Here is a 25621-nt window from a genome sequence, read left to right as displayed (position 1 = left end):
AATGAGATAGGCCTGTAGTTTTCGGGTTGGAGTACGTCCTTCTCCGGTTTGGGCAACAGTATTATCGTAGCCAATGCCATCCCCGGATCCAACCTTCCCTCTTGCCTTAAGTAGTTGAATAATGCCACTAGTCGGGGCGTAAGCTCTTCCCGAAAAGTTTTATAATACGTCCCATCGAATCCGTCTGGGCCTGGTGCCTTGTTACCTTTTAGACTTGATATTGCTTTGTCAACTTCTTCTACGCTAATTTCTGCAGCCAGACTTTCCGCTGCCTCCCCAGTCAGTTTGTTCATTCCTAGACCTTCAAGGTATCGCGAGATGTCATCTTCCCCTTGTCTCTCCTGAACTGACCCGTCCGGTGTGTGATTGTACAGTTGCCTGTAGAAGTCCTCAAATACCTTTGCAATATCAGCCGGTTTCGTTTTTGTTGTGCCATCCGGATGCCTGATGGCCATAATGTGGGGTCTGCTTTGCCTGGGCCGCAACGTCCTAGCCAGGAGCGTGTCCATTTTGTTTGCCTTATCAAAATATGTACGCCTGGACCACGTCATGGCTCGAGCCGCGTCATCAAGCAGAAGAGTACGTATGTTCCTACGAACCGCCTCTAGACGGCCGAGTATCTCATTGTCCGGGGCAGATTGGTGTTTTTGTTCAAGGTTCCGCAGCTGTTTTAACAAGGTCTCCAGTTGTTGGTGCTTCAGTTTCTTCTTCCTCGTGGCCAATTTGATCAAGTTCCCCCGTATGACCGCCTTATGCGCTGCCCACACTGTGCTAATGCTTACGTCCGGGGTAGTGTTCTCATCAAAGTAATTTGTTATAGCCGTTCGAACGTCTTCTATTATCATCGTATCCCGCAACAACGACGCATTCAGCCTCCAGTTCCAAGGGCTCGTTACGCATAAATTACCAAGTATGATAGAAGCATCCGCATGGTCAGACCAGGATATGTTCCCAACCTCTGATCCCACTATCCTGGGCATGCCTGTCACGTTAACCAAGAAGAAGTCAATCCTGGAGTAAGTTCTATGGGGGGCCGAGTAAAACGTATACTCCCGTTCCAGCGGATGTTGTGCCCTCCAAACATCAATCAATCCTGTGCCCGCCATAAATGCCTTCAGCAGGCGGTCCTGCCCCCCCCTCCCCTGCGATCTCGGGCCTCCATCCCTTGAGCTCCTATCAATCGCCGGACATGGGGCAGCATTAAAGTCTCCCCCCATAAGGATCATACCATGTGGCAATGCGGCAATCTTACCTCGCAGCATAGTCCAAAATCCAGCATCTGGCTGATTCGGGGCATATATATTAATCAAATGGATGTTGTGGGAATGTAAGGTCCCTGAGACAATAATGTATCGTCCCTCTAGGTCCACATCCTGGGCAAGCACCTGGAAGGGGCACGTACGTCGAATAATTATGGCCACCCCATTCCGTTTACGGTGAGATCTAGCTTCAAATGAACCTGTATATATATGATCTCTTAAGCTGAAAGTAGCCTGTTTGGGGAGGTGGGTCTCTTGTAAGTACGCTATGTCCGAGTCCATCCTTTTCAAGGCCCGAAACATGAGACGTCTCTTTTTAGGGGCGTTAAGGCCCTTAACATTCAGAGTGGTAAGCTTAATCTCCATCCCGAAACATAATGAACTCCGCTAATACTGCTGCGCCCTTGTCTGTACTAATATTCGCTATTCGAGCGTCCGAACCCTACCAGGGCTAGTAACTCGCCCGCCCCCCCCCCCCCTGAGCCCTATAGAAGGAGGATACAGAAGGTAAAGGTAAAGAGGGAGAGAGAAAAAGAAGAGAAAAGAAAAACAGAAAGATCATCCGGACACCGTCCGATATGATGAGAAAAAACAAACGAAAAAATCTGGTCTTACAAAATGCCAGAAAATTATGGGTAGCGTGTGCCCACTTCCCCCTCACGATCAACGTGTGAAGGGAACTGAGGATCCCTAGAGTCCCGCCTCCCACGCGCCCTGCAAATCGTATAGTGACCTCCAGTTCCATTGCGATACTTCCCTATATCTAACCCTGTTCCTCATCCCAGTGCAAACCCCTCCATTATCCTCCCTACAGTGTTCCAGGGATGCATACTTAGGGTCTCCTCCCTTTACCTACCCCCGTCCATCAATGAAGATTCACATCCTGTCCCCTGTGTAGGCCCTACCTACCCCCCAAGGGCCTCTGATGAGACACCTACCTAGCTCAAAACCAATGGGGACTCATCAAAACACTCCCGCCTCCCTCCGTATCTGCGCCCAAAGGGGCGGTGCGCCTCCGCGTCAATCGGTGAACATCCCTGCTCCAATTCCGAAAGGGAGTTGGGCCCAGGTGTATAAAAAGTGAGGGGAGTCTGTCCAAGTGTCGTGGTGACAGGTGGGGTCAGGCACTAAGGATTTAAGTAAAAAACCCCAATATGACCTCCCCCTAGGCCAACTATTAATCCCCCCCCTCCAAAACCTTGGGGCTTCGCCACTCTCCCCCTATCGGTACTGGCAGGGGCTACAAAAGCAAAATTTAAGGTCTTTAATCATGCAGAGCTGCCTAACATGCCCCGTTGCTACCCCACCCTTCATAGGCTATGTCAGAACATTACTCTCAAGTTGTACACGCATATACATAATACATAGATAGAACAACACAAAACAAATCATACCATACATAATACATCGAGAACCAGGATAAACAGTACATTTCCTCGGGGCGTGGCCTGACCGGGCATGGAGTAGGACGCATCTAACCGCAGCTCCGTGGCCCCAGCTCACTACAGCACCGATCCACAAGCCAGAATTGACCCAGGATGGGCAAAACTAGAAGGCTACACACCCCGGGCCCCTCGCAATCGGGTTCGCCGAGCCGAACCGCAGGACCCATGGACGGGTACCTCGGAACTCCGAGGGACTCGCGGGCGCACCAGGCCGCGACCAAAATGGCGCCGGCCTCACCAGAAAGGCGCAACTCTGACAGCCCCACAATCAGCCCGGCCAGAGAGGAATCCCTCACTCAAATTGCAGCAGACTTAGCTACTATATCTGCAAACATGATGTCCAGGACGGACAAAACGGAATTACTGGCTGAAATACGGACGGCGATCAGAGAAGAGGTCATGGAGGTTAGGAGAGACCTGACAGCCCTAGAACGCAGGGTGGAAGAGCTAGAGGCGGACAGAGCCCAAAATTTACAGCACCATCAAGCCACTGAAACAGCCACTACCAGACAGGGCAATGTCTTGCTGGAACTAAGGAGGAACTTGGAGGACCTGGATAACCGCGGACGCAGAAACAACATCCGCATACGTGGGCTCCCTGAGTCCTCCAGGGAGGCACTGCCGGAGGTCCTACAAGGCCTGTTCACCTTGATACTGGGTGATAGGGCCCCGGCGGACTTTGGCATAGAGCGCGCTCACAGAGCTCTACGCCCTGCGTCCACAGAAGGCCCGCCAAGAGATGTCATCTGCTACATGCTCTCCTACTCATTGAAGGACGAAATCATGAGAGAGGCAAGGAGTCGGCAAAACCTCACCTACATGGAGGCCCAAATCTCCCTGTATCAGGATCTCTCAGTGCTCACGCTGGAAGCAAGGAGGGCGCTGCGCCCGCTAACAACCATGCTTAGGGACAGGCGGATACAATACAAATGGGGATTCCCCTTCAGTTTACAGGCTAAGGTGGGCAACACGTGGCATATCGTACGCTGGCCGGCGGACGTCCCGCGCTTCTTACGGGCCGCAAGCCTCCCAGCAGTGACAGTGTCGAACTGGATCCTCGAGAGACAACCACCACGCCCGAACGCACCGAGAGAAAGACCGGGTACCGGCCTCACAGGTGCTGGATTTCGCCGGGGCGGACCGGACAGCCATGAGGAATGACAGGCCTTGGGGCCCTGGACTCGGCAGTATGGGGCGCCTGCTAACGACCCGACTTCCCGGCTCTACACCCAAGTCTTGGCCTAGAAACACCAACGCACCGAGAATGACAGCCTTGCCCCCCCCTAGGGACTACCTCGAGTGACAGCCTACCTATGCAGCGAATTGCAGACTGACCCGAAGCAGCTACTACTCCACTGGGTATGTACTTGTTCCCTTACCTTGGGCCCCTAATGTTTTGGAGCTAACCAGAATTGCAGGACACTGAGACAGTGGGGAGCCACGCAATTGGGGCGGGGGGCTTTGGTGGGAACATGGGTCTCCCGGGGAAGCTTAGGGGAAGTAATCCCCTGTGTCTTACGTGACTCAAGCCCAATAACAGCTGGAACCCCCCTTTGAGTGGCTGAGATGAGAGATTAGCCCCAGTGGACAGCAAGGGCCGGTAGCTCGAGACGATCCCCATGTCAACTCCCAGTTAATCCCTTCCACTTCTGGAGGGCCCTTGCTCCGCACCTTGCCTAATCCCATGAGGGCTGGCGTGCTCGCAGGCAACATAGCCCAGCTCATAGCCTGTTGAAATTCGGGGAAGTGGGAGGGAAGTGGCCCTTGGGGTGGGGGGAGAAGGGAAAGTTGCATGTTATGGACTTTCATGTACTGCTTTACTGTTAATACTGTTTATGATGTTTATAAGTTCCACGCCACATTTGTCCGCACACACACCTCCACGAATGGGCGAGTCGCTCATCGACACTCACTGGTTGGGGGAGGGTGGGCTGGAGCGGGAGCCCGGGGTGATATCTGGTCCTTGTGGGGGCCACAGAGCCTGAATGCTAACTGACTGCACACTAAAAGGTCCCCGGGGTCTGGAGGGGCACCTGGACGGAGTACGGGTCACACCCCCACGCACGACCTCCGAACTGATAGGGACAATTCCTAATAACCTTGACTAGTGGGCTGGGAGCCAAGTGAGCAGGGTGACATACACCACGGTTGACCCCTGAACGGACGATTCACGTACCCCCAGTGACTGACTCGCACTGTGAAATACTCGGAAGCTACTCTGGTGACACACCCCGAGGGGACTAGACACCGGGGGGCGACGGACTCCGAGGCGAGTACTTGTTACCTACCACACAGACTGACACCCCCCCTTGACACCGAACCGACCACACTCCCCTTCCCCCCCCATATCCTACCCCCCTGACGTACCCAACCCCTACCCCTCACGCAGACAGTGATGGGTTCCAAATACGAACCGGCGCCACTCAATATATGGTCAAACAACGTTAGAGGCTTGAACGTGCCCGAGAAACGATCCCAAATACTCCGAACCCTATGGTCGGAGCGTGTATCGGTCGCGTTTCTGCAGGAAACGCATCTCAGGGGAGCGGAGGCTCCCACCCTAAAGAACGGGAGGTACCCCACGGGATACTATGCAAACCACCCAGACGACAAAAAAGCTGGTGTGGCGATCCTATTCTCACATACTGTCCCTTTCATATGCACTGAGCAGCGACCCGACCCGGGGGGTAGATACCTGTTTCTCAAAGGGACAATAGCGCAACACCCTTACACATTCGCATGCCTGTATGCCCCTAACCGCAACCAACACGTCTTTCTGACTAAAACGCTCGCAAAGCTAGATAAGTTTAGGGAGGGACTTTTAATTCTGGCAGGGGATCTAAACACTCCGCTAGACACTAGACTAGACACCTCTAGAGGGGAAAGCTCGATACCAGGTCATTGCATACGCGCTGCAGGGAAAGCACTGACAAGGAGTGGGCTAGTGGACTGCTGGAGGGCGGCAAACCCAGATGGTAGGGACTATTCTTACTACTCGGCGGTGCACCGGCGATATAGCCGGATTGACTATATCTTTATGGCACAGGAAGCCCTGCCACTGCTACGCAAGGCAAGCATAGGCCTGATAGCAGGGTCGGATCACGCCCCGATCACGGTTCAGATCCAATCCCCATTATACAAACCAGCAGAGAGGCAATGGAAGCTAAATGAGAACATGCTCCTACACCTGGGGGACACAGACCCGGTCAGACAAACACTGACACAATATTTCGACACCAACACGACCCCAGACGTACAACCGCTGACAGTATGGGAAGCACACAAATGTGTCGTACGGGGACATTACATTAAGGTCTGCACACAGCGGAAAAAAGACAACGCACGACAACTTACCACGCTGAACGGACAAATTGCTAACCTGGAGCAAACACACAAGCAGAATCAGGACGAGGACACGTTCCTCCGACTGACTGCACTCCGAAGACAGAGAAGGGACATACTAGCCCAGGGACTCCTGCGCACAATTATAAAATCGGCCCGGTTCTTTTTTGAACACTCTAATAAGAACGGGAGGCTACTGGCTCGACAGCTTCGAGACCGGAGGATGGCGAGCCACATTCATAAAATTAAACCCAGGAACGGGGCTGAAACCCGTCTGCCTGACGGAATTCAGCGAGCGTTCGTAGACTACTATACGGAATTGTACAATATCCCCCAAACCACCTCAGACGCGGCACGAGCGCGGCGCTCCCGGCAGATCACTGAGTTCTTAGAACGGAACATAGATAAAAAGCTAACCGCTGACATGCGAGATGATCTGGAACGACCCCTCACAACGGAGGAGCTGGCAGCGGCCTTAAAACTCTCCAAAGCCCATAAAGCCCCAGGCCCAGATGGCCTACCTCTGCTGTACCTACGTACATTCAGGGAAATCTTGCTTCCGCATCTTTTACGTGGCCTCAACTCCATATTGGAAGGGGGCCGTTTCCCCACTGACACTTTAGCGGCCATAGTTACCGTGATACCTAAAGAGGGAAAGGACCCGGCGAACTGCGCGAGCTATCGCCCCATATCGCTCCTGAATGCAGACTTGAAGTTGTTTGCAAAAGCCATAGCTCTGAGAATCGCAAGACACCTCCCCTACCTCATACACTCAGACCAGGTTGGGTTCATTCCGGGCAGGGAAGGGAGGGACAACACGATTAAGGCACTGAACATTCTACACCTAGCTCGGACACACCGCAGGGAACTCCTACTACTATCGACAGACGCTGAAAAGGCCTTTGACCGGGTGGACTGGTCGTACCTGGGGAGCACCCTCACACATATGGGGTTTGGCCCCAACATGCTGTCCTGGATGCTCTCCCTGTACACTAGTCCCACGGCGAGGATCCGCATTAACGGGGCTCTGTCCGCCCCTTTCCAAATCAGGAATGGCACCCGACAGGGATGCCCGCTATCCCCCCTCCTGTTTGCCCTCTCCCTGGAACCATTCCTGGGGGCGGTCAGACGGAACGGGGGAATCTCCGGCTTTCTCCATGGTCACCATGAATACAGAGTAGCGGCATATGCAGATGATATGCTGTTTTTTCTCACTCAACCACTGGTCTCACTACCAAATCTTCTCACAGCGTTTCGGGAGTTCGGAGCGCTTTCAAACCTTAAGCTCAATACGGACAAATCAGAGGCCCTCCACCTCCCCCCCCCAACCGGCCCCCCACCCCATCTATACTCCCAATACCGATTCAAATTGTGTGACACCAAACTGAAATACTTGGGAATTTGGCTGCCCAAAGACCCATCCCAACTATACCTTCATAACTACCACCCACTACTACACTCATTGTTAGCAGACTTTAAGAAATGGTCCCCGTACTATATATCCTGGTTTGGGCGAATCAATGCGGTCAAAATGAACGTGTTGCCCAGGCTACTTTACCTATTCCAAACAGTACCGATCACCGTGCCCAGGGCCTTTATTAGCTCCGTATCGACCGCTATACGCCAATTCGTTTGGAAATCCCGCCAAACCCGGACAAAAAAATCCACCCTGGAACTGCCAAAGCGGATGGGAGGCACAGGTTTGCCCTCCATAGAGACATACTACCGCGCCTCACATCTACACAGACTGACGGACTGGCACGTACAACACCCCTCAAAGCAATGGGTGGCGCTAGAGCTGGGACAAACGGACAGGAGAATTCCCTCCAGGCTATGGTTGCACACCTCCACATATTCAGACTTACACACCAACAACCCTCTAATCGACGCTTCGATCAGAGTGTGGACAGCTGTGCGCTACAAACTTAGGCTCACCACCTCTCCTAGCCCTTTAATCCCCATCACTCATAACCCAGACCTGGCGGGCGCCTTATCCCAACGGGACATGGCTGGTCTCCGACAGGCAGACTGGATGTACCTACACCAATGGATCGGCACGAGAGGACTTAAACCACTCGCTGAGATATGCCCCGATAGACCACCAACGATACTCGAACGATTCAGGTATCACCAAATAAAGTCATACTTTCTTTCTTTGCCGGGCCGAGGGCATCTACTCAGACCCCTAACCAGCTTTGAACACCTATGCGTACACAGAATACATGTACACAGGGGTATCTCTACCATATACACCATACTCATGGCCCAGACCAGTGGAGACGTAGTGCTCAAATTTAAGGACCACTGGGAGACAGATACGGGGGAAGCTCTCACCCCAAAGGACTGGGACAAAATCTACACCCTCACTCATAAATGCTCCATCAGCTCAAAGTACCAAGAGCTAAATTACAAAATATTAACCCGCTGGTATAGAACCCCGGACATATTACATCGCATGAACGACAACATCCCGGACACCTGTTGGAGATGCGGCACACATAGAGGCACCTTCATTCACATATGGTGGACATGCCCAAAGATCGCCACATATTGGGAGAGAGTCAAGGTAGAAATAAACAGAATCACAGGGGCAGGGATTCTCCTAGACCCCCTAACGATGCTGTTACACCACACTCCCACACCCATTAAGATTTATAAGAAATCCTTAACGTTGCCACTACTTAACGCAGCTAAGGCCCTTATCCCAGCATTGTGGAAACAGAGGGGGGCGCCTACTCTCCAGCAGTGGGTGACAAAGGTAGAAGAAATCCACTCAATGGAATCTCTAACGGCAGACCTCTATGGTAGACAAGAGCAGTGTGCACTGACCTGGTATCCATGGGAGGCATATCTAGCTAACGGGACCACCAATCCCCAAGGGACTCCTCAGAGGGCCATAGCGAGCCACCACGTACAAAGCTAAACTAGCTGGATACCCCCCACCCCAACACCTCCCATCCCACACCCCCCCCCAGGACTGGACGACGGACGATACCCCCCAATGACTGACTCGGACAGACCCGTAATAGGGACTTACTGACCTGTACACATTTAAGACGTAAAAGACCAGGCAGGGCAATGAGATCAGAAGACATCAGGTCCCCTGTATAGCACAGCACCACCTGACTACCTGGACCGGTAACCAACGGGTTCACGCCTCAGACTGACAGTATGATATGACAGGCAAACAGATCTCCAGTTATATGCTCACCCACAGTACTTATTGACAGTGCAGGCATTAGCACACCGGGCTCTTACCCGCGTAAACAGGCGGCCTGCCTAAAAAAGAACTATGGACTAACATTAACCCTACTTACCCGAGAAGTGTTCCCAGCAATGGCTGCTAAGATAAGTGCTCGATAATATTCAGGTTGAGGGTTACACGGATGATAAGGAAAATCCAGCAATCATCTAGGGTAAACAGGGAGCCAATGCACGACAAAATAAGACTACACGCAGAAGTGTATACACACACATATGGGACTCTAAGTTGCCTGAAAACCGTTAGATATCCCCGATTGGGACCCGGCAGGTTCATGCAGGTGAAGAGACACATTCATGCACTACCTATCACAGCAATATATACTGTTTTACCTTCAAGAATCGTTGACTCTGTTTGAATCCACATGTTTATTATTGCTAACCAAAATGACAAGCAGTCTGTTTATAACCAATTGTTTATTGATAACTGAGTTCTACATTTGTAAGCATGCTTACCGACTTTGCGGTTCTGTACACAGCTATTGATCACATGTATTAACATGAAAAAATAAAAAAAAAATAAAGATTGTCTAAAAAAAAAAAAAACCAGTACATTTCCTCAACCATTAATCACTTGATCCCTCCTGCGAAGGAGATCCCACATCTCTCAAAGGGCACCAGGAAAACACACCACTATGACCTTAGCTATTTGGGTATACAACTTGGGGTGTTTGGTTCTGGAATACCCTAACCTGTTGCGTCCTAATTAAGGAATCAAGTAGCAATTGGGAACCTTTCAAGCAAGTAATTGGCCTGTATACCTATTGGTATTGTGGTGTGAATATATAGGTTATTCGCCTTCGTATATTATTATTTGGGACCTGGTCCCCTTGCTATATGTTATGGTTTTCATCTTATATACTTTTTTTTTTTGGTTTTGTAAATTTTATATATGGTATTATTTTTATTTATTTTTTTCTTGTTTTTTCCCCCTTAATAGCCCGTTAACATATATCTCCCCATCCCACCCCCCGTATAAAGATGGCTCTGCGGGGTAGGCCGGTAGGGTAGTTGCAGAGGTGTTACTTAGCAAAATCACAGGGGACCACAAGACGCCCACCGCAACACCTGCGAAGGGCGGCCCGGTAAGTCACTCCTCCACTTTATCCCTCCACCCTACTACCGGTACGTCACCCCCTCTTGCCCCTTAACTAGCTATATACAGTTTAGTATCGTTTTCAATTCTATAGCTTATGTTGTTATTTTTGTTTTCCTTTCAGGTTTCGTTACATTTTGGGGAAGTGTAAATTCTATTAGTTTTATTATATATTGTCTTTTTATTTTTATTTTCCTTTCAGGTTTCGTTACCTTTTGGGGAAGTGTAAATTCCATCAGTTTTACTATATATTGTCTTTTTTTTTTTTTCTTAAATTCTCCCGTTTGTCAATTTATTCGTGTATATACATATATATATATATATATATATATATATATTTTTTTTTTATTAATTACGTTTCAATTATTTGTCGTGGGTACTTCCGTCCCCATTCCCCCCGGGGGGGCCAACCTCCACCACACCACACTGTAATACAAAATCCACTGCCACATTATTAGGGGAGGGGTGGAAGGGACCAGTAAAAACCTCCGCTGCTGCGGCAGGGGGGACACACACCCCCCTCAAGGGGCAGCAGCGGTTTTTAATATAAAGAACCAAAACAAAAACATGAACAGGTTAACCAGTCCAAGAGGGGCACACCCGGGTCCACCCGAGTTGGAAGTTCGTCACCAAGGGCATCATGCGGGGTGTTAGGCCAAGGTGCATGACATCGGGAGTGTAGTGGAGAAAAAAAAATCCCGGTCCCCTCCCAAGCAAGCGAAAAACAAAAGAAAAAAGGGCCCAATCGAAACCCTCATGTCTCTGTTAGGTCCCAATATGATGAGCGGAATAGTGGCACCCAGCCGCCCCCGTTGTATATGCAAATCCCCGGATCCGTAAACGGAAGGCCCAACAGGGAGTCCATGAGGGGCATACGGGAAAAAACCAAATCCCAAACCTGAAGCAGGGGGCCCGACCCGTTCCCCACCCCAAAAAAGAGGGAAGGTAGATACCTCAGCCTCCCTCAGGCCCAGTGCCATCATCACAACGAAGGGAGGAAAAAAAAAACCTATAAAGAAAAGTAAAAAAGGGGGCAACATAGTACGATACCCTCTGCAGTTATCGGTGACCTCTCCGTCCTGCTACTCGCCACTCCTGTTGCATCAGGGGAAGGTCCGCAGGATACATCGCCACGTTAGGGAGATCAGAAGGCGGTTGAATGCCTAGGCCGCTTAGTAGCCGGTGGGGATCTCCTCCCGGTGTAAGGATGTGTGCCCGGTCTCCCTGAAACACCATCAACTTGAAGGGGAATCCCCACGCATATTTAACGCCGGCACCTCGCAGGGCTTCCGTGATGGGTCGCCAGTCCCTTCTCCGTTGCAGCGTGGAGGGGGCCAAGTCATGGTACAGGGAAACCATCTCACCAGCGTATTGTATGGGTCCCTCACGGCTCTTTTTCATGAGCGCTTCTTTAGTGCTATAGTAGAAGAAGCGAATTATAACATCTCGTGGGGAATTGTTGATCGCGCCGTTGACCCCTGAGCGCCCGGTGGGCCCTTTCCATGTGCCAGCGTTCATCCGGTAAGTGCGGGAGCAGTGGCTTCAGGATGGTAAGTAGAAGCCCCTGTAGGTCTTCATCAGAGCTTTCTGGTAGGCCCCTCATGCGAACATTGTTTCTCCTGGACCAGTTAGCCATATCTTCAAGGGCGAGGTCCATGTCCACCATCTGAGCAGACCCGCCATTCACTCGCTCCACCACGGCATTATGGGCCTGTGTTGAGGCCTCTGCGCGGTCCTCGAGTTTCGATGTCCGTTCTCCCAGGGCTCCGATCTCTGCCTGTAGGATTGCTGTACAGTTCGCAATTTCGCCAGCTAGGAAGGCCCTCACCTCCGCCAACTTTGCCAGGACCGTGTCCCGGTTATCAGGGGATGCCTCCCTGTCTGCACGAGGAGAGGCTTGCGGGGTAGTACCTGCGCCATCTTGGGTCCCCGGACGGCCCTGTTTCTGTGCCGACATGAGGTCCAGAACGGTGCCTCCTGAATCAGGTCCCTTCTTGGACAGTTTTTTGGTATTTCTTTTCTCCATTTCGGAGCTTCTTTAGGGTAGGTTATTTCGAAAAAGGTCGCTTTTGTAAGCTATTTGGGCGCGTTCGTCGGGAGCTCTAGTGAGACACGTCTAGTCTCATCGACGGTCAGACCACGCCCCCAATAGGTGTACTTTTAAATGTTAAGAGACAGAGGAGAGACTTGGAGACAGACGCTGCTCCATCTTAAAATGACTGAGAGGCTGACATGATGACATGTTCAGAAGGGTATGTTAACCTATTAATGATATTTGCAAGCATTTAATTTCATCTTATAATGCTATAATGGATTTGATATGTCTATATTTATATTTTTATATAATAAATATCTAAAAGACAATCTATTGCTTCCAAGACAATCCTTATTTTATATTGTATTCTCAATTATTTATATATGTTAAATAGAGGATCTCTTACTAACTATATAAAATTATGGCTAAGATATCTGTATGGTTAGCCCTACTAAGTTCTATGCTTTAAGACATTATAGTGGTAAATAAGGGAACCGCCAGCGGTTACAGCACATAAGTGAGAAGGTAAGACCACCAGGACTGAATATCACTCCCAGGAAAACGCTACATGCCTTAATGTAGGAGTGAAAACAGTATAAACCAGTAAAAAAAAAAAAAAGAAGAAGACAGGACAAAAGCAAATTAAAACAGTGTAACAAGGCTGTGGCCACTCAGAGCAGGAGGGTATTTGGCCTATATCTTGTAAAAGTTCCCCTTCATAAGGGTCCCAGTATTGGGCAGTAGCTTGAGCATGTTGGAGCGTTAGTGTCCCCACTGTCCGCCATCAGGACCTCTAGGTATTGCGGATTTTCTTTTTGCAGGGCATAACCGGGTAGCAGCTCCATGCCAGGTTGGCACCAAACCTGAATAGGGGCACATGCTCCACATCCACGTCTCCTCTCCAGCAAGATAGGATTGCAGGCACGGAGGTTCACTAGATTTTGGAGCGACCCCCAAGTACTAGGGCGACGGGTTGGGGGTGTCTTCAGGTAGGCTCCCGACCTAGAAGAGAAACTGGCTGTGAGACCATCATTCCGGGTGGGCTGTGCTGCCAGAGGGGTGGGTGTATTGGTTCTGCTGTGGAGTCAATGCCAGAACTTCTGTCAGACTGCATCGAACCTGGCAAGAAAGAGCTCTGTCCAGTCCTGGTCCCATGGGTTTGCATAGCATGGATGGTGGTCTTGCGTGGCGGCCATTTTGGTCATGCCACGCGGTGACAAATATCATAGGAGTGTTGGCTTGAAGGGCAGCTTTTTTACCGTCCTGGTGAGAACCGGGATAACCACCACCGGTCCAGGGGGGCAGTGACTGGGTTGCAAGAGAGTGTAGTATGAGCTGGCGTGCACCGCCGCGGGAGATCGGCCGCCTCTCACCCCGGCAAGCACCCCAGCCGAAGTAGGCCGCAAGTTAGCCATACCAGAATATAGTCCAGATGGGCTTAGAAACATGTGCTGGGTTGATTTAACAAGCAGCTTGTGGCTTAGGAGCATCAGAAATTGTTTTGTCTGTGGATATCGCTTGATATTAGCCCGATTCCTCAGGAGCTAGTGAGACATACATCTGGCCATCTTGGATAGCAGCCATGGAACCTCAATTTATCTAATATGTATGTACAGAAAACATTCTGCACACATTAACCCCTACAGCACAAATTGTAAGTAGTTAAGCTGTTTTACAATGGCATGACTTCTTACCAGGGATCTGCCGGGTTCTGCTTCCCACCTCCACTAGAAAGAAGATCTCTGTCTGGTGGTTGAGGGCTTACTTAGCTTATTAGCTTAGATTGATCTGCTAAGCTTTCAATCTGCTAGCCCTCCACTACAGGGGTTAGGTCAGGAGAGCTAAAAAAATAGCTTCTAACCAGGAGCATCTGGCTCTCACAGCGCTAGTACAGATGGCAAATAGCACCCAGCGTACCCCAGGTTCTAAAATAGTTTGACTATTTACAATGAGGGAGCAATGGGGCACTCCTGGCATCAGAGTGGTCATGATGTTTGGAGTGTTCCTTCAAAGTGAGCCTGTCATAATAGGTTCACTTCAACATAAATACGCTTTTTAGCCAATTGAACTATAATTTATCATAAATATAAATTATCATTTCTAGTGATCAACGTATTAGCGGTCTGGCCGATATTTGGTATTTTCGGCAGTATCGGTATCGGCCTATAGAGATACCGATATTGCAGAACCGGACTGCCGGGCCCATGACAATCCCAGCGGTCCTGGGGGGCCCGCAGCAAGCTCTTACTTACCTTCCCAGCAGCTCCCTTCAGTTCCCCTGTCTAAATGTTGCGAATCCCGCGGCTGTCAGAGCCTTGCACAGGGTTGCCATGGCAACGCTCCACGCGGCACCCAGGGCGCGAGAGTTAGAGGAGCTGAAGAGAGCTGCTGGGAAGGTAAGTAAGAGCTTGCTGCGGACCCCCACTGCACAGTCCATGCCACCGGACCACCAGGGAATGCCATATCCCTCCTCCCTGACCAAGTAAGAAGCAGGGAGGGGGGACTAAAATATATATATATATATATATATATTTTTTTTTTTTTATTATTAAAATAAATTAAAAATAAAAATGCCCCCCACCCCCATATTTTACATTGCATTATATAAAAACACTACACAAACACACTGCATTCACTATACACACACACTACATAAATACACTGCATTCTTTATACACACACACTACACAAACTCACTGCATTCATTATACACACACACACACACACACACACTCGGCATTCATTATACACACACACACTGCATTCACTATACACACACAATAAATAAACACACACAATACACAAACACACACTGCATTCATTATATACACACTACACAAACACACTGCATTCACTATACACACACTACACAAACACACTGCATTCAGTATACACACACTACACAAATACACACACTCTGCATTCATTATATACACACTACACAAACACACTGCATTCACTTTACACACACTACACAGACAGTACATTCACTATACACACACTACACAAACAAACACTCTGAATTCATTATTTACACACTACACAAAACACTCACTGCATTCACTACACACACTCACTGCATTCACTACACACACTACACAAACACTCTGTATTCATTATATACACACTACACAAACACACACACTGCATCCACTACACAAACAAAAACTGCATTCACTACATAACACACACTGCATTCACTACACACATATATTCTCGAAAACAAAAAATTCTTCCTGGCATGTATATTTTGTACATTTACCTTAATAAAAAAAATAAAAAAAAAGATTTGAAAAAAAATAAATAATAAACATGTTCAGTTAACAGTAGATTTGTGTAGAAATTGTTTATTTTTAAAAAATGGTAAATGTACAGAATATCGGTAAATTATCGGCCATCGGCCTGAAAGTTCACAGATTAGCAGTATCGGCTCTAAAAAAAAAATCTATATTTTTCGATCCCTAATATTTTCCATGTATAAGGTTGAGATATCAATTCACCTCCCCTCCAGTCCAGCGCCACCATATCTTCACTTCTGTGTATTTCAGAGTTCCACAGCAATGTGTAGTGTGAATGAATGTATCACAGAGATGTTGTTTAGGAGCTCTCAGGTACATTAAAATGCACATTATTATAAGTTTTACTGCTGGAGCTCTGAAATTCACTAATACAGCACACATACATTGCCTTTACTATGCAATCTCCCTTTAACAATATCCTTGTGGTTTTATTAAACCTTCCCCAACACATAACTCCCATTAATATTCTATATGCCCCTCTAACCTCAGAGAAAGCTGTAGATATGCCAGTCAGTGGGAATGGTGATTCATATAGCATATTCATACAATTATTTGGATTGGCAGAGCAGAAGGTAGAGCGGATTACCTCAAATCACTGACGGTACCAGCAACAGTTTGCACTTGGAAGATTGAGATCTTTGACCATAATCATGTATTTGTAACCTTAAAAGATACTCTAACCTATTTAGATATCAGTTCCCCTTGTATCCGTTAAAGAGTACTGCTAGCAAACAGTGTTTTAATAAAACACTTTTTCTGGCTGTAGCAACTAGGCTAGTTGGCATGTTCCCCACCCCTTAACTGTAATCCCACAATGAGGCCAAATTTTCCCTGCATTCCGACTCCCCCATTACTGCAATGGAGGACTTGAGGCGGCATGTAGTGGGGGCTCTAGCATTCTAACGTTAAATAAGCACAGATTTTTAAAAAGCCAGCCCTGAACTTTTGTTCTGGGTTGGCTAATGACGCTGTCAGAGGTGAAGTTACACCTTGGCCAACAGAGTTCTATAACTCTGTATGTACAGTGTTTCCCAGTGCACATACAGACTCCAAGCACAATGACCACATCAAATCACTGAAGTAGTCATATCACTTGGAGTAACCATTTTAAGAGAAGCATTATCCGAGTCTGTCACTGTGGAGAGCATTCAGTGTCTTCATGCAGAGCATTAAGTCACAAAACATCAGTCCTACAAAGATTGTAGGATTATAATAGAAAGCAACTCTAATAGCTGAGTGGGAGTCACTACAGGCGTCTACTAATTTCATGTGACAAATAAAACTGCTCAAGGGGTATTCACTACTTACCGTAGAAAAGTGGCACTGTGCCCCCCACTTTAAAATCTTTATGCAATACTCATAACGACTGTGCTGAAATTTCACTGAAATTTCAAACCCAGTCAAAGGATAGTACTGAGACAAAGTAGTGACGCTTCATGAAACTGGGCAGAACAACCGCTGTCAAGAAGTGTCAATCTCCCAGGTGTCACCAGTGATGGCTGCAGGGAAATTGGCTAGATCTATGGAGGATCGTCCCTAGACCACAATGCTGTACTCTTGCACATGTGCAGAGTACAGCAGTGACGCTAAAGAGCCAGGAACAAAAGAGGACTGGCCGGAAGGGGGCCGTGGTACCCACAAGGTATGAGTTCAGATAACTAACTTTCCTCTTTGCCTGCCCACCTCCTGCAGCTATGTGACATTCAGGGGTCTTTGCTAATTATGCAAAGTCCCCAGATGGTGACCGTTCCGCTTTAATGGGATAAAAGAAGAATCCACAGACCAATGATTATCTCTTGCTAGTGAGTGAGGAGCCCTGTCGCTGTAGGAAACACCCCTGGTCAATGCATCTGCAGAGTGTTTTCTCCCAATTAATTTGTTAGCAAATCTATTGACACAATGTATGGCTAGAATTGTATGCTCTTTAAAAGGAGCATAGGTTAAAACTAATCTAACAGGTAGCCTTATACTAATAGATTAACATTGGTATAACAGTTACCCTTTAAAAAAAAAACATATCTTCTGCTTCTTGTATTTGAGCTGCAAGGCTCATAAGGAGCCAGGAGTTGATGACATATGACTGAACCCTCTGCTGACCATAGTGCAAAGAAGGGAGGCGTCAAAAGAGGGCAGATCTGAGGCAGAGAAGACATGATCTCCCTCCAGCTGACAGCTCTCACAATCTCCCTGCACCATACATGTACAGAACCAGGGAGCCCCCACCGCACATTATTTACACAGTGCTTGATCCGGATACATGTATTTATGGCATACTGTCAATAGTTATTTTATTTTTTTTAAATGTATACGCTCATTCAATAATGTATAATTACTTTATTTTGAGTATAGAAATGTAAAACTCCTGAATAATTATAAACAGCATTAAAATATTTAAAGATGTACAACCAGCTGGGAATACACGATAATCGATTCAGGACATAACGGGATCCGTCCTCCATACACATTGTACATAATATACATACATTATACACCCCCTCCCCCATGCATACACAATTACTGTATACACACTTCAACCTCGGCCCCGTCCCGGAAGCAGACACACGCCGCCCGTTTCTTGTACCCGTCCCGGTCATATGTCCGAGTCTGATTGCTCTTCAGCTTCATCATTCTTTTCCTCTCTGTCACTTCCGCTCACGGACCACCACCACCCCCCTTCTTCCAATGTTAGGTATCTGAAAGGGGCTACGTAAACGGCGCAGGCGGCTGCCGTGAATACGAGAAAGCCAGCGTCATGGATCGTGCGCATGTCGGGTAATGCACGCTTCACTGATCAGGTGAAGGTTAGAGCGCAGTATTCTGTGAATGGTTCTCAGCGTGGAGTCAATGCCGCAATTGATTGTTGGGTGAGGTGCGCAAATAGCGTATTTATGACGTATGTGTGACGTCATGTCATTTGCGTTGTTTTGCAAAGGCTTTTGCAGGGAGAGTCTAGGTACCAATAATCGCTTTCTAAAACGGGAAAAATTAAAAGGAATGACAGAATGGAATGTCCATAGACTTTAACAGGGCAGTGGAATGCCCATATACAACAATAGAAGGAAAAGGAATGCCCATAGAGAATAATGGAAACAAAATATTTTAATTAGAGACAAACCTATTAGACATATGAAATTATAGAAAATTTTCTCCATACTTACCATAATTTTCTTTTCCTGGCTATAATTCATGGCAGCATCACTAATGGGTTAGCTCCGCCCCTAACATGAACAGGACAGGAAACAATCAATCAATTAATCAACCAGACTATAGGTATAAAAGGTCCCTCCTCCTTCCAACCCACAGTCTAGTATAAAGCTTAAAAAAAAATTATTGGGAGGGTTGCTGATGCTGCCATGAATTATAGCCAGGAAAAGAAAATTACGGTAAGTATGGAGAAAATTTTCTATATTCCTGGCCATTCATGGCAGCATCACTAATGGGTAATACCCAAGCTCCGTAATCAAGGGAGGGTAAATAAAAAACGAGACTCCAATATCATGCTGCAAAGGAGAATTTATTCACGATAGATTCACTGAGGACAAAACCCCTCTACCGAAGGATGATGAGGAAGGGACCACATCCAGTTTGTAATGTTTGATGAAGGTTATAGGTGACGACCAGGTGGCTGCCCTGCATATGTCATCAGAAGGAGCCAAATTAGCCCAGGAGGTGGCCAATGCTCTCGTAGAGTGCGTCTTTATCTTTTCCGGAGGAGATAATTTCTTTAGTTTATATGCCATAATGATGGTATTAGAAACCCAACGCCTTAAAGTAGCTGTAGATGCCGCCTCCCCTCGTCTGTATCCTGACGGGATAATAAACAATTGCTCCGATTTTCTAAACTTGTTTGAGACCTCAATATATTTCATGACACACTCCCTCACATCCAACTGATGCAGCTTAGCTTCTTCCGCAGAAGAGGGGTTCTGGTAAAATGAAGGTAGAACCACTTGTTGAGCCAAATGGAAACTGGAAACCACCTTTGGTAGGAATTCAATTTTAGGTCTTAGGATAATTCTATCATGAAAGACCTGAACGTGGTCAGAATCACTGGAGAAGGCTTGAATCTCCGACATTCTTTTTGCTGTCGTGATTGCCACCAAGAACAAAGTCTTGTACGTCAGATTAATAATACCCAACTCATCCAACGGAGCAAAGGGGTTTTCTGACAACACATCCAGTACCAAAGGAAGATCCCAAGGAGGAGCATAGTTTCTAGATGGAGGTCTTATGCGTATAGCTGCCTTAAAGAACCTCGCAATGATGGGGTCTAATGCCCAGGAGGTGTTACACAGGGCTGATATGGCTGAAGACTGCACCTTCAGAGTGCTTAAGCTTAAAGGACCACTCTAGTGCCAGGAAAGCATACTCGTTTTCCTGGCACTAGAGTGCCCTGAGGGTGCCACCACCCTCAGGGACCCCCTCCCGCCCGGCTCTTGAAAGGGGAAAGGGGTAAAAACTTACCTTTTTCCAGCGCTGGGCGGGGAGCTCTCCTCCTCCTCTCCGCCTCCGTTCCTCCCCGTCGGCTGAATGCGCACGCGCGGCAAGAGCTGCGCGCGCATTCATCCGGTCACATAGGAAAGCATTCATAATGCTTTCCTATGGACGCTTGCGTGCTCTCACTGTGATTTTCACAGTGAGAATCACGCAAGCGCCTCTAGCGGCTGTCAGTGAGACAGCCACTAGAGGAAAAAGGGGAAGGCTTAACTAATTGATAAACATAGCAGTTTCTCTGAAACTGCTATGTTTATAAAACAATTAGTTAACCCTAGCTGGACCTGGCACCCAGACCACTTCATTAAGCTGAAGTGGTCTGGGTGCCTAGAGTGGTCCTTTAAGCCCTTTTCTAGACCTTCGTTGAGGAACTCCAGAACATCCAAATTCGAAGGCTGTAGGAAATTCTTGGACTTATTATTCGCCCATTCACGAAACACATCCCATATCCTGTGGTAACATGCAGATGTAGAACTTTTTCTGGATTTCAGCAAAGTATTCACCACCGGCTCTGGTACTCCTTGCTCTAAAAGTCTCTGCTTTTCAAGAGCCATGCCGCCAAGTTCCATTGGTTCGGATTGGGATGCACCGCTGGACCTTGTATTAACAGGTCCATTCTTAGAGGAAGAGGCCATGGAGGACCCACGCACATCTTGTTCAGGAGGGGGAACCATGGCCTTCTCGGGCAACTCGGAAGTATAGCAATCACTGTCTTCTTTTCCTTCCGAATCTTCCTCAACAACCTGTGAATCATAGGCAGGGGAGGGAATGCATACCCCAGATCGAAGTCCCAATGATAGGAAAAGGCATCTTGTCCTGCTGACTGATATTCTGCCTTCAGAGAAAAAAACTTCGGGACTTGAGCATTCCGATACGAAGCCATCAAATCGACCTGGGGTGTGCCCCACCTTGATGCTATCTGTTGAAAAACCTCTGGGTTCAATTGCCATTCTCCCGAAAGAATTTTTGTTCTGCTCAAATAGTCTGCCAGAACATTTTCTTTTCCAGGTAGATATACTGCTTTCAGGCCCAGCAATTTGTCTTGAGCAAATTCCATCAATGGAGATATTTCTCGTAACAGAGCCTTGCTTTTGGTTCCGCCTTGTCTGTTTACATATGAGGCCACTGCTCTGTTGTCCGTCTGGACCTTCACCCAAGAATTCGATATTACGTGTTGAAACCCTTGCAGGGCATATAAAATTGCTCTCAGTTCCCTTAGGTTTGAGTGTAGCTTGCTCTCTCTCTGAGTCCAGGATCCTTGAATCCAATCCCTTTCTAAGTGTGCACCCCAACCACATATACTTGCGTCTGTCGTTACCGTGATCCAAGTTGGATCCTCCAGGGGAAACCCCACAGCAAGGTTTTTGGTATTCTCCCACCAAGTCAGGTCGTCTAATGTTCTTCGAGAAATAGGAATGTTTCGATCCCAGTTTTCCTCTTGCGTCTTGAATTCTCGCAGGAACTGTGACTGGATAGGGCGCATCTTCCACTGTGCCCATTTCACCAGGCCTATAGTTGATGTAAGGGAACCTATAAGGCTCATAAATTCCCGTGCTGTAATGCAACTCTTGTAGTGAAGATTCCTTATCTTTGTCTGAATCCTCTCCATTCTTTCCACTGATAGATTTACTTGCCCGATTACTGTATCTATGGTAGCCCCCAGGGATATAATCTTCTGAGAGGGAACCATCATACTCTTCTCCAAGTTTAGTTTCCACCCATGTTTCACGAGTATATTCACGACCTACTTGGTGTGGAGTGCTACCGTCTGGCTGGATGGTCCTATAATCAGAAAATCGTCCAAGTAATGGTATATCTCTATCCCTTTCTTTCTGATTACTGCGACTAATGCGATAAGCACCTTTGAGAATGTTCTCAGAGCCAGGCTTAATCCGAATGGGAGACCCCGGAACTGGTAGTGGCTTCCAAAAACACAAAACCTGAGGAACTTCCGATGCCCCATGTTGATTGGGATCTGGTGGTACGCATCTTTTAGGTCGATTGATGTCATCCAATCTCCCGCACTGATGTTTGGAATAATCGTTGAAATAGATTCCATCTTGAATGATTTTCTTTTTAGTGTTAAATTCAACTTCTTTAAGTCCAGGATAAGCCTCCACTTCTTTTGAGGTTTTGGGGCTAGAAAAACAGTAGAATAGTGACCCTTCTTCTTTTCTCTTCTTGGAACGCATTCTATTACTTGATCTTTCAGGAGTTTTGAGATGCAATCTTTCATGGCTTTCACCTTTTCTCCTTTTGCTACCCAAGACTGGGTAAATAATTTTTTTGTTGGCATGGTCTCGAACTCTAACCTGTATCCTTCTTTCAATATTGAAAGGACCCATGTGTCCGTCACACTTCTGACCCAGACAGGATAGAAAAGATGTAGTCTTCCCCCTGTAATACCTGGCTGGAAGATTTTTGCTGGGTGTTTCTCCAGTTTGGTCTGGAATATTCTTTCCCCGGTTTATATGCTCTACTTTCTCGAAAGGCCCGGTCTTTATATCGCCTATCTTTCCATGTTGTAGAGCCGTATTTTCTGACTTGAGGAAGAAACGCTTTCTTCCCATCTGCAGCCTTATGTATCGCTTCATCCAACACCTTCCCAAACAGGAGATCCCCTTGAAAAGGAAGTGCGCACAGGGATGCTTTTGAAGCGTAGTCTGCCCCCCAAGAATGTAGCCATAAAGCTCTTCTTGCTGCTACAGAGAGGCCCATGATCTTTGCCACCATTCTGGTAACATCCAGAGATGCTTCTGAGCAAAATTCAGTTGCCAGCTTCAGATCTCTCATTCCTTCCAGTAGATGCTCTCTGCAAACTCCTTTAGTGATATCTTCTTCTAAGTTGTCTAGCCATACCTTAAAAGCTCTTGTTAATGTTGTTAATGCTACTGCTGGATGTAGTGCTGATCCTAAAGCCAGGTACGACTTGATCAGGCTGGCATCTAGCCTTTTTTCCATAGGTTCTTTCAAATAAGCCATGGAGTCGATAGGAAGGGCTGTCTTTTTTGCCATATGAATGACTGCGGCATCAATCTTGGGAACAGAATTCCAGGTATTGCAGTCTTCCTTAGCGTAAGGATACAATCTGAACACCTTACTTTTCAGTGTCGCTTTTCTTTCTGGTTTTTGCCATTCTTGAGAAATTATTTCTTTTATGGTAGCGTGTACTGGGAAAGTAGGCCTATTGGCTCTCAAATCCTCAAAATATCTATCAGATTCCTTCATTTCAGCTTCTTCCTCTGGGAATCTCAGGGTCTCTCTGATTATGTTGATCAATTTGTCAACTGCTCTAGAATCCAGACTTTTTGAAACATTTTCAGCTTCACCCTCTTCGTCTGACATATCCTCCATCTCCATATTATCACTGGACTCCGACACTGGACTTTCTTCTCTTCTCAGGCGTTTAGATGAGGACATCTTGCTTGTGGTTTTGAACCCTTCTGCGATCGCCTCTGCAATCCATTTTTTCAATTCTGTCTGTGGAGACTTTCTTCTCTCCCTTCCTTCAGCGGCTTCAGTCAGACAATCTAGACATAAGTTACGTCCACTAGGTGCAATTTGATTGCAGTTCACACACCTATTCGTTTTCTCTTTATGTTTTCTAGGTGAATCCTCTTGTGGATTGCTCGGGGCTGTAAAAACAAGAGCCATATTTATAATCATATATTTTTGGCCCATAGTGGCACTCTTTTAACCCCCTCCCATACGGGATAACATATATATGAGGCTCACCTATGTTTTCTAGACACAGATCTTGAGGCAGAGTGAGAAGCCATCTATTTAACAAAAAAAAATATTTTTTGGTTATCCTAATACACTTTACAACTAAGTCACCAAAGAAAAAACTTAATTTTATCAAGAAAAAGAATCTTTTACCTTGCTTCAGCAGAATTCAGTCTAGGGCAGCCTTAAACACACCAAAACAGTTCCCAAACATCAGCCAGGGCATTGGGAACATTTGAAAAACGCTTATTTATGTTTTCCCGTTTTTTTTAATTTTGGCGCGATATCGCTTTAACCCCTTAAGGACACATGACGTGTGTGACACGTCATGATTCCCTTTTATTCCAGAAGTTTGGTCCTTAAGGGGTTAAGAGCCCCAGCAGATCGCGCATGCGCAATAGTGATTTCCCGACGCTAGCCTTCCGAACCCGGAAGTGGCTGCAGATCTAGCTCCCCTGAGCGAGCAGCCATAGAAGCAACCTACTACTCCAGGGGAACACAAGACACACCAGATACTGATCCCAGACACCAGCCTGAGACAGGAGATTAAGTTAACAGACAAAACACTAAATCCCAGTATTTAGGGTAAGATTAAATTGGTCACTTACCCAGCTTCTCCTCTGTCACAATTCTGAGGGGGGGGTTATTGATGCTTAAAGGGGAATTTTTAAGGATACACCGACCCCACATCATTTAATCTTTTATACAGCCCTTCCATTTAAAGAGGTACATATACTAAAATGTACCCTAACTCAGTTAGTCCTGCTCTTGCAGGCTGATTACTGAGTTCTTCAGATAAAGAGAGGCTGAACTTTATCTGGAAGGAACCCATGGTAACATGGGAAGGTGGCCTCAAAAATAAAATTTAAAGGTATAATTCCTGTTTGTCCTGCTATGGACAGAAAAAAAGACTGTGGGTTGGAAGGAGGAGGGACCTTTTATACCTATAGTCTGGTTGATTAATTGATTGATTGTTTCCTGTCCTGTTCATGTTAGGGGCGGAGCTAACCCATTAGTGATGCTGCCATGAATGGCCAGGAAACATATTTTGCAGTCATACTTACAAACAAAACTTAGAATTTGACTATATGTTGCTCAATCATAATTTACCTCTTTCATATTTCGTGCACCCACACTTATATATAACATTTTGTTCATGAGTAACAGGGCTTTTATTTCGCGTCAAATATTTAGATATTAAACAATTTATTATGAATAAAATCTTTAAAAGTTTGAGAAATGAATACATTTTGGCAATATATTAGTTCTGCATGCATTTTAACTGTTACTGTCATAATATTGTTAGATTTTACTGTAATAAAACACACATATTTGTGTTCAGCGATGTCCCCCAAGTAAAATAGTAGCCCCCATGTACAGGTTTAATGGGGTTTTGGAAAGTTACAGGGTCATAGTTACAGGTGCTTAGCAGGGGTTAATTCAGACCGACACATAATAACAGCAAGTAATACATAACATAGTAAGGCACTGAAACATAATAATAAAACACAGACTCAGATGTGTGCTGAAAAGGCCGTGGTCTTTTATTTAGTTTACAAATTATACAAATGTAACTTATTTATTAAAACATGTAATTTGTAACCAAACAGCCGGTCTTTAAACCCCCAGAGATTTAACACATAACACATAACTCACCAGAGTTC

At 46.9% G+C, this 25621-nt stretch overlaps 1 protein-coding gene across 1 annotated transcript in view; it reads right to left on the bottom strand.

The window, feature by feature from the left end:
• NUDT3 (nudix hydrolase 3) overlaps positions 1–18560 on the bottom strand; it is an 80154-nt gene extending 61594 nt beyond the window's left edge. Inside the window, exon 1 of the mRNA XM_063453084.1 lies at positions 18267–18560. Coding sequence (XP_063309154.1) covers positions 18267–18365 — 99 coding nt within the window. The 5' untranslated portion in view covers positions 18366–18560. The remainder of the gene's footprint in view (positions 1–18266) is intronic.
• Positions 18561–25621: the final 7061 nt, after the last annotated feature.

Source organism: Pelobates fuscus, chromosome 1 (genome assembly GCF_036172605.1).
Source record: "Pelobates fuscus isolate aPelFus1 chromosome 1, aPelFus1.pri, whole genome shotgun sequence".
Taxonomy (NCBI): domain Eukaryota; kingdom Metazoa; phylum Chordata; class Amphibia; order Anura; family Pelobatidae; genus Pelobates; species Pelobates fuscus.
Note: the sequence above shows the minus strand (reverse complement) of the source record. Positions and strands in the feature narration are given on the sequence as shown.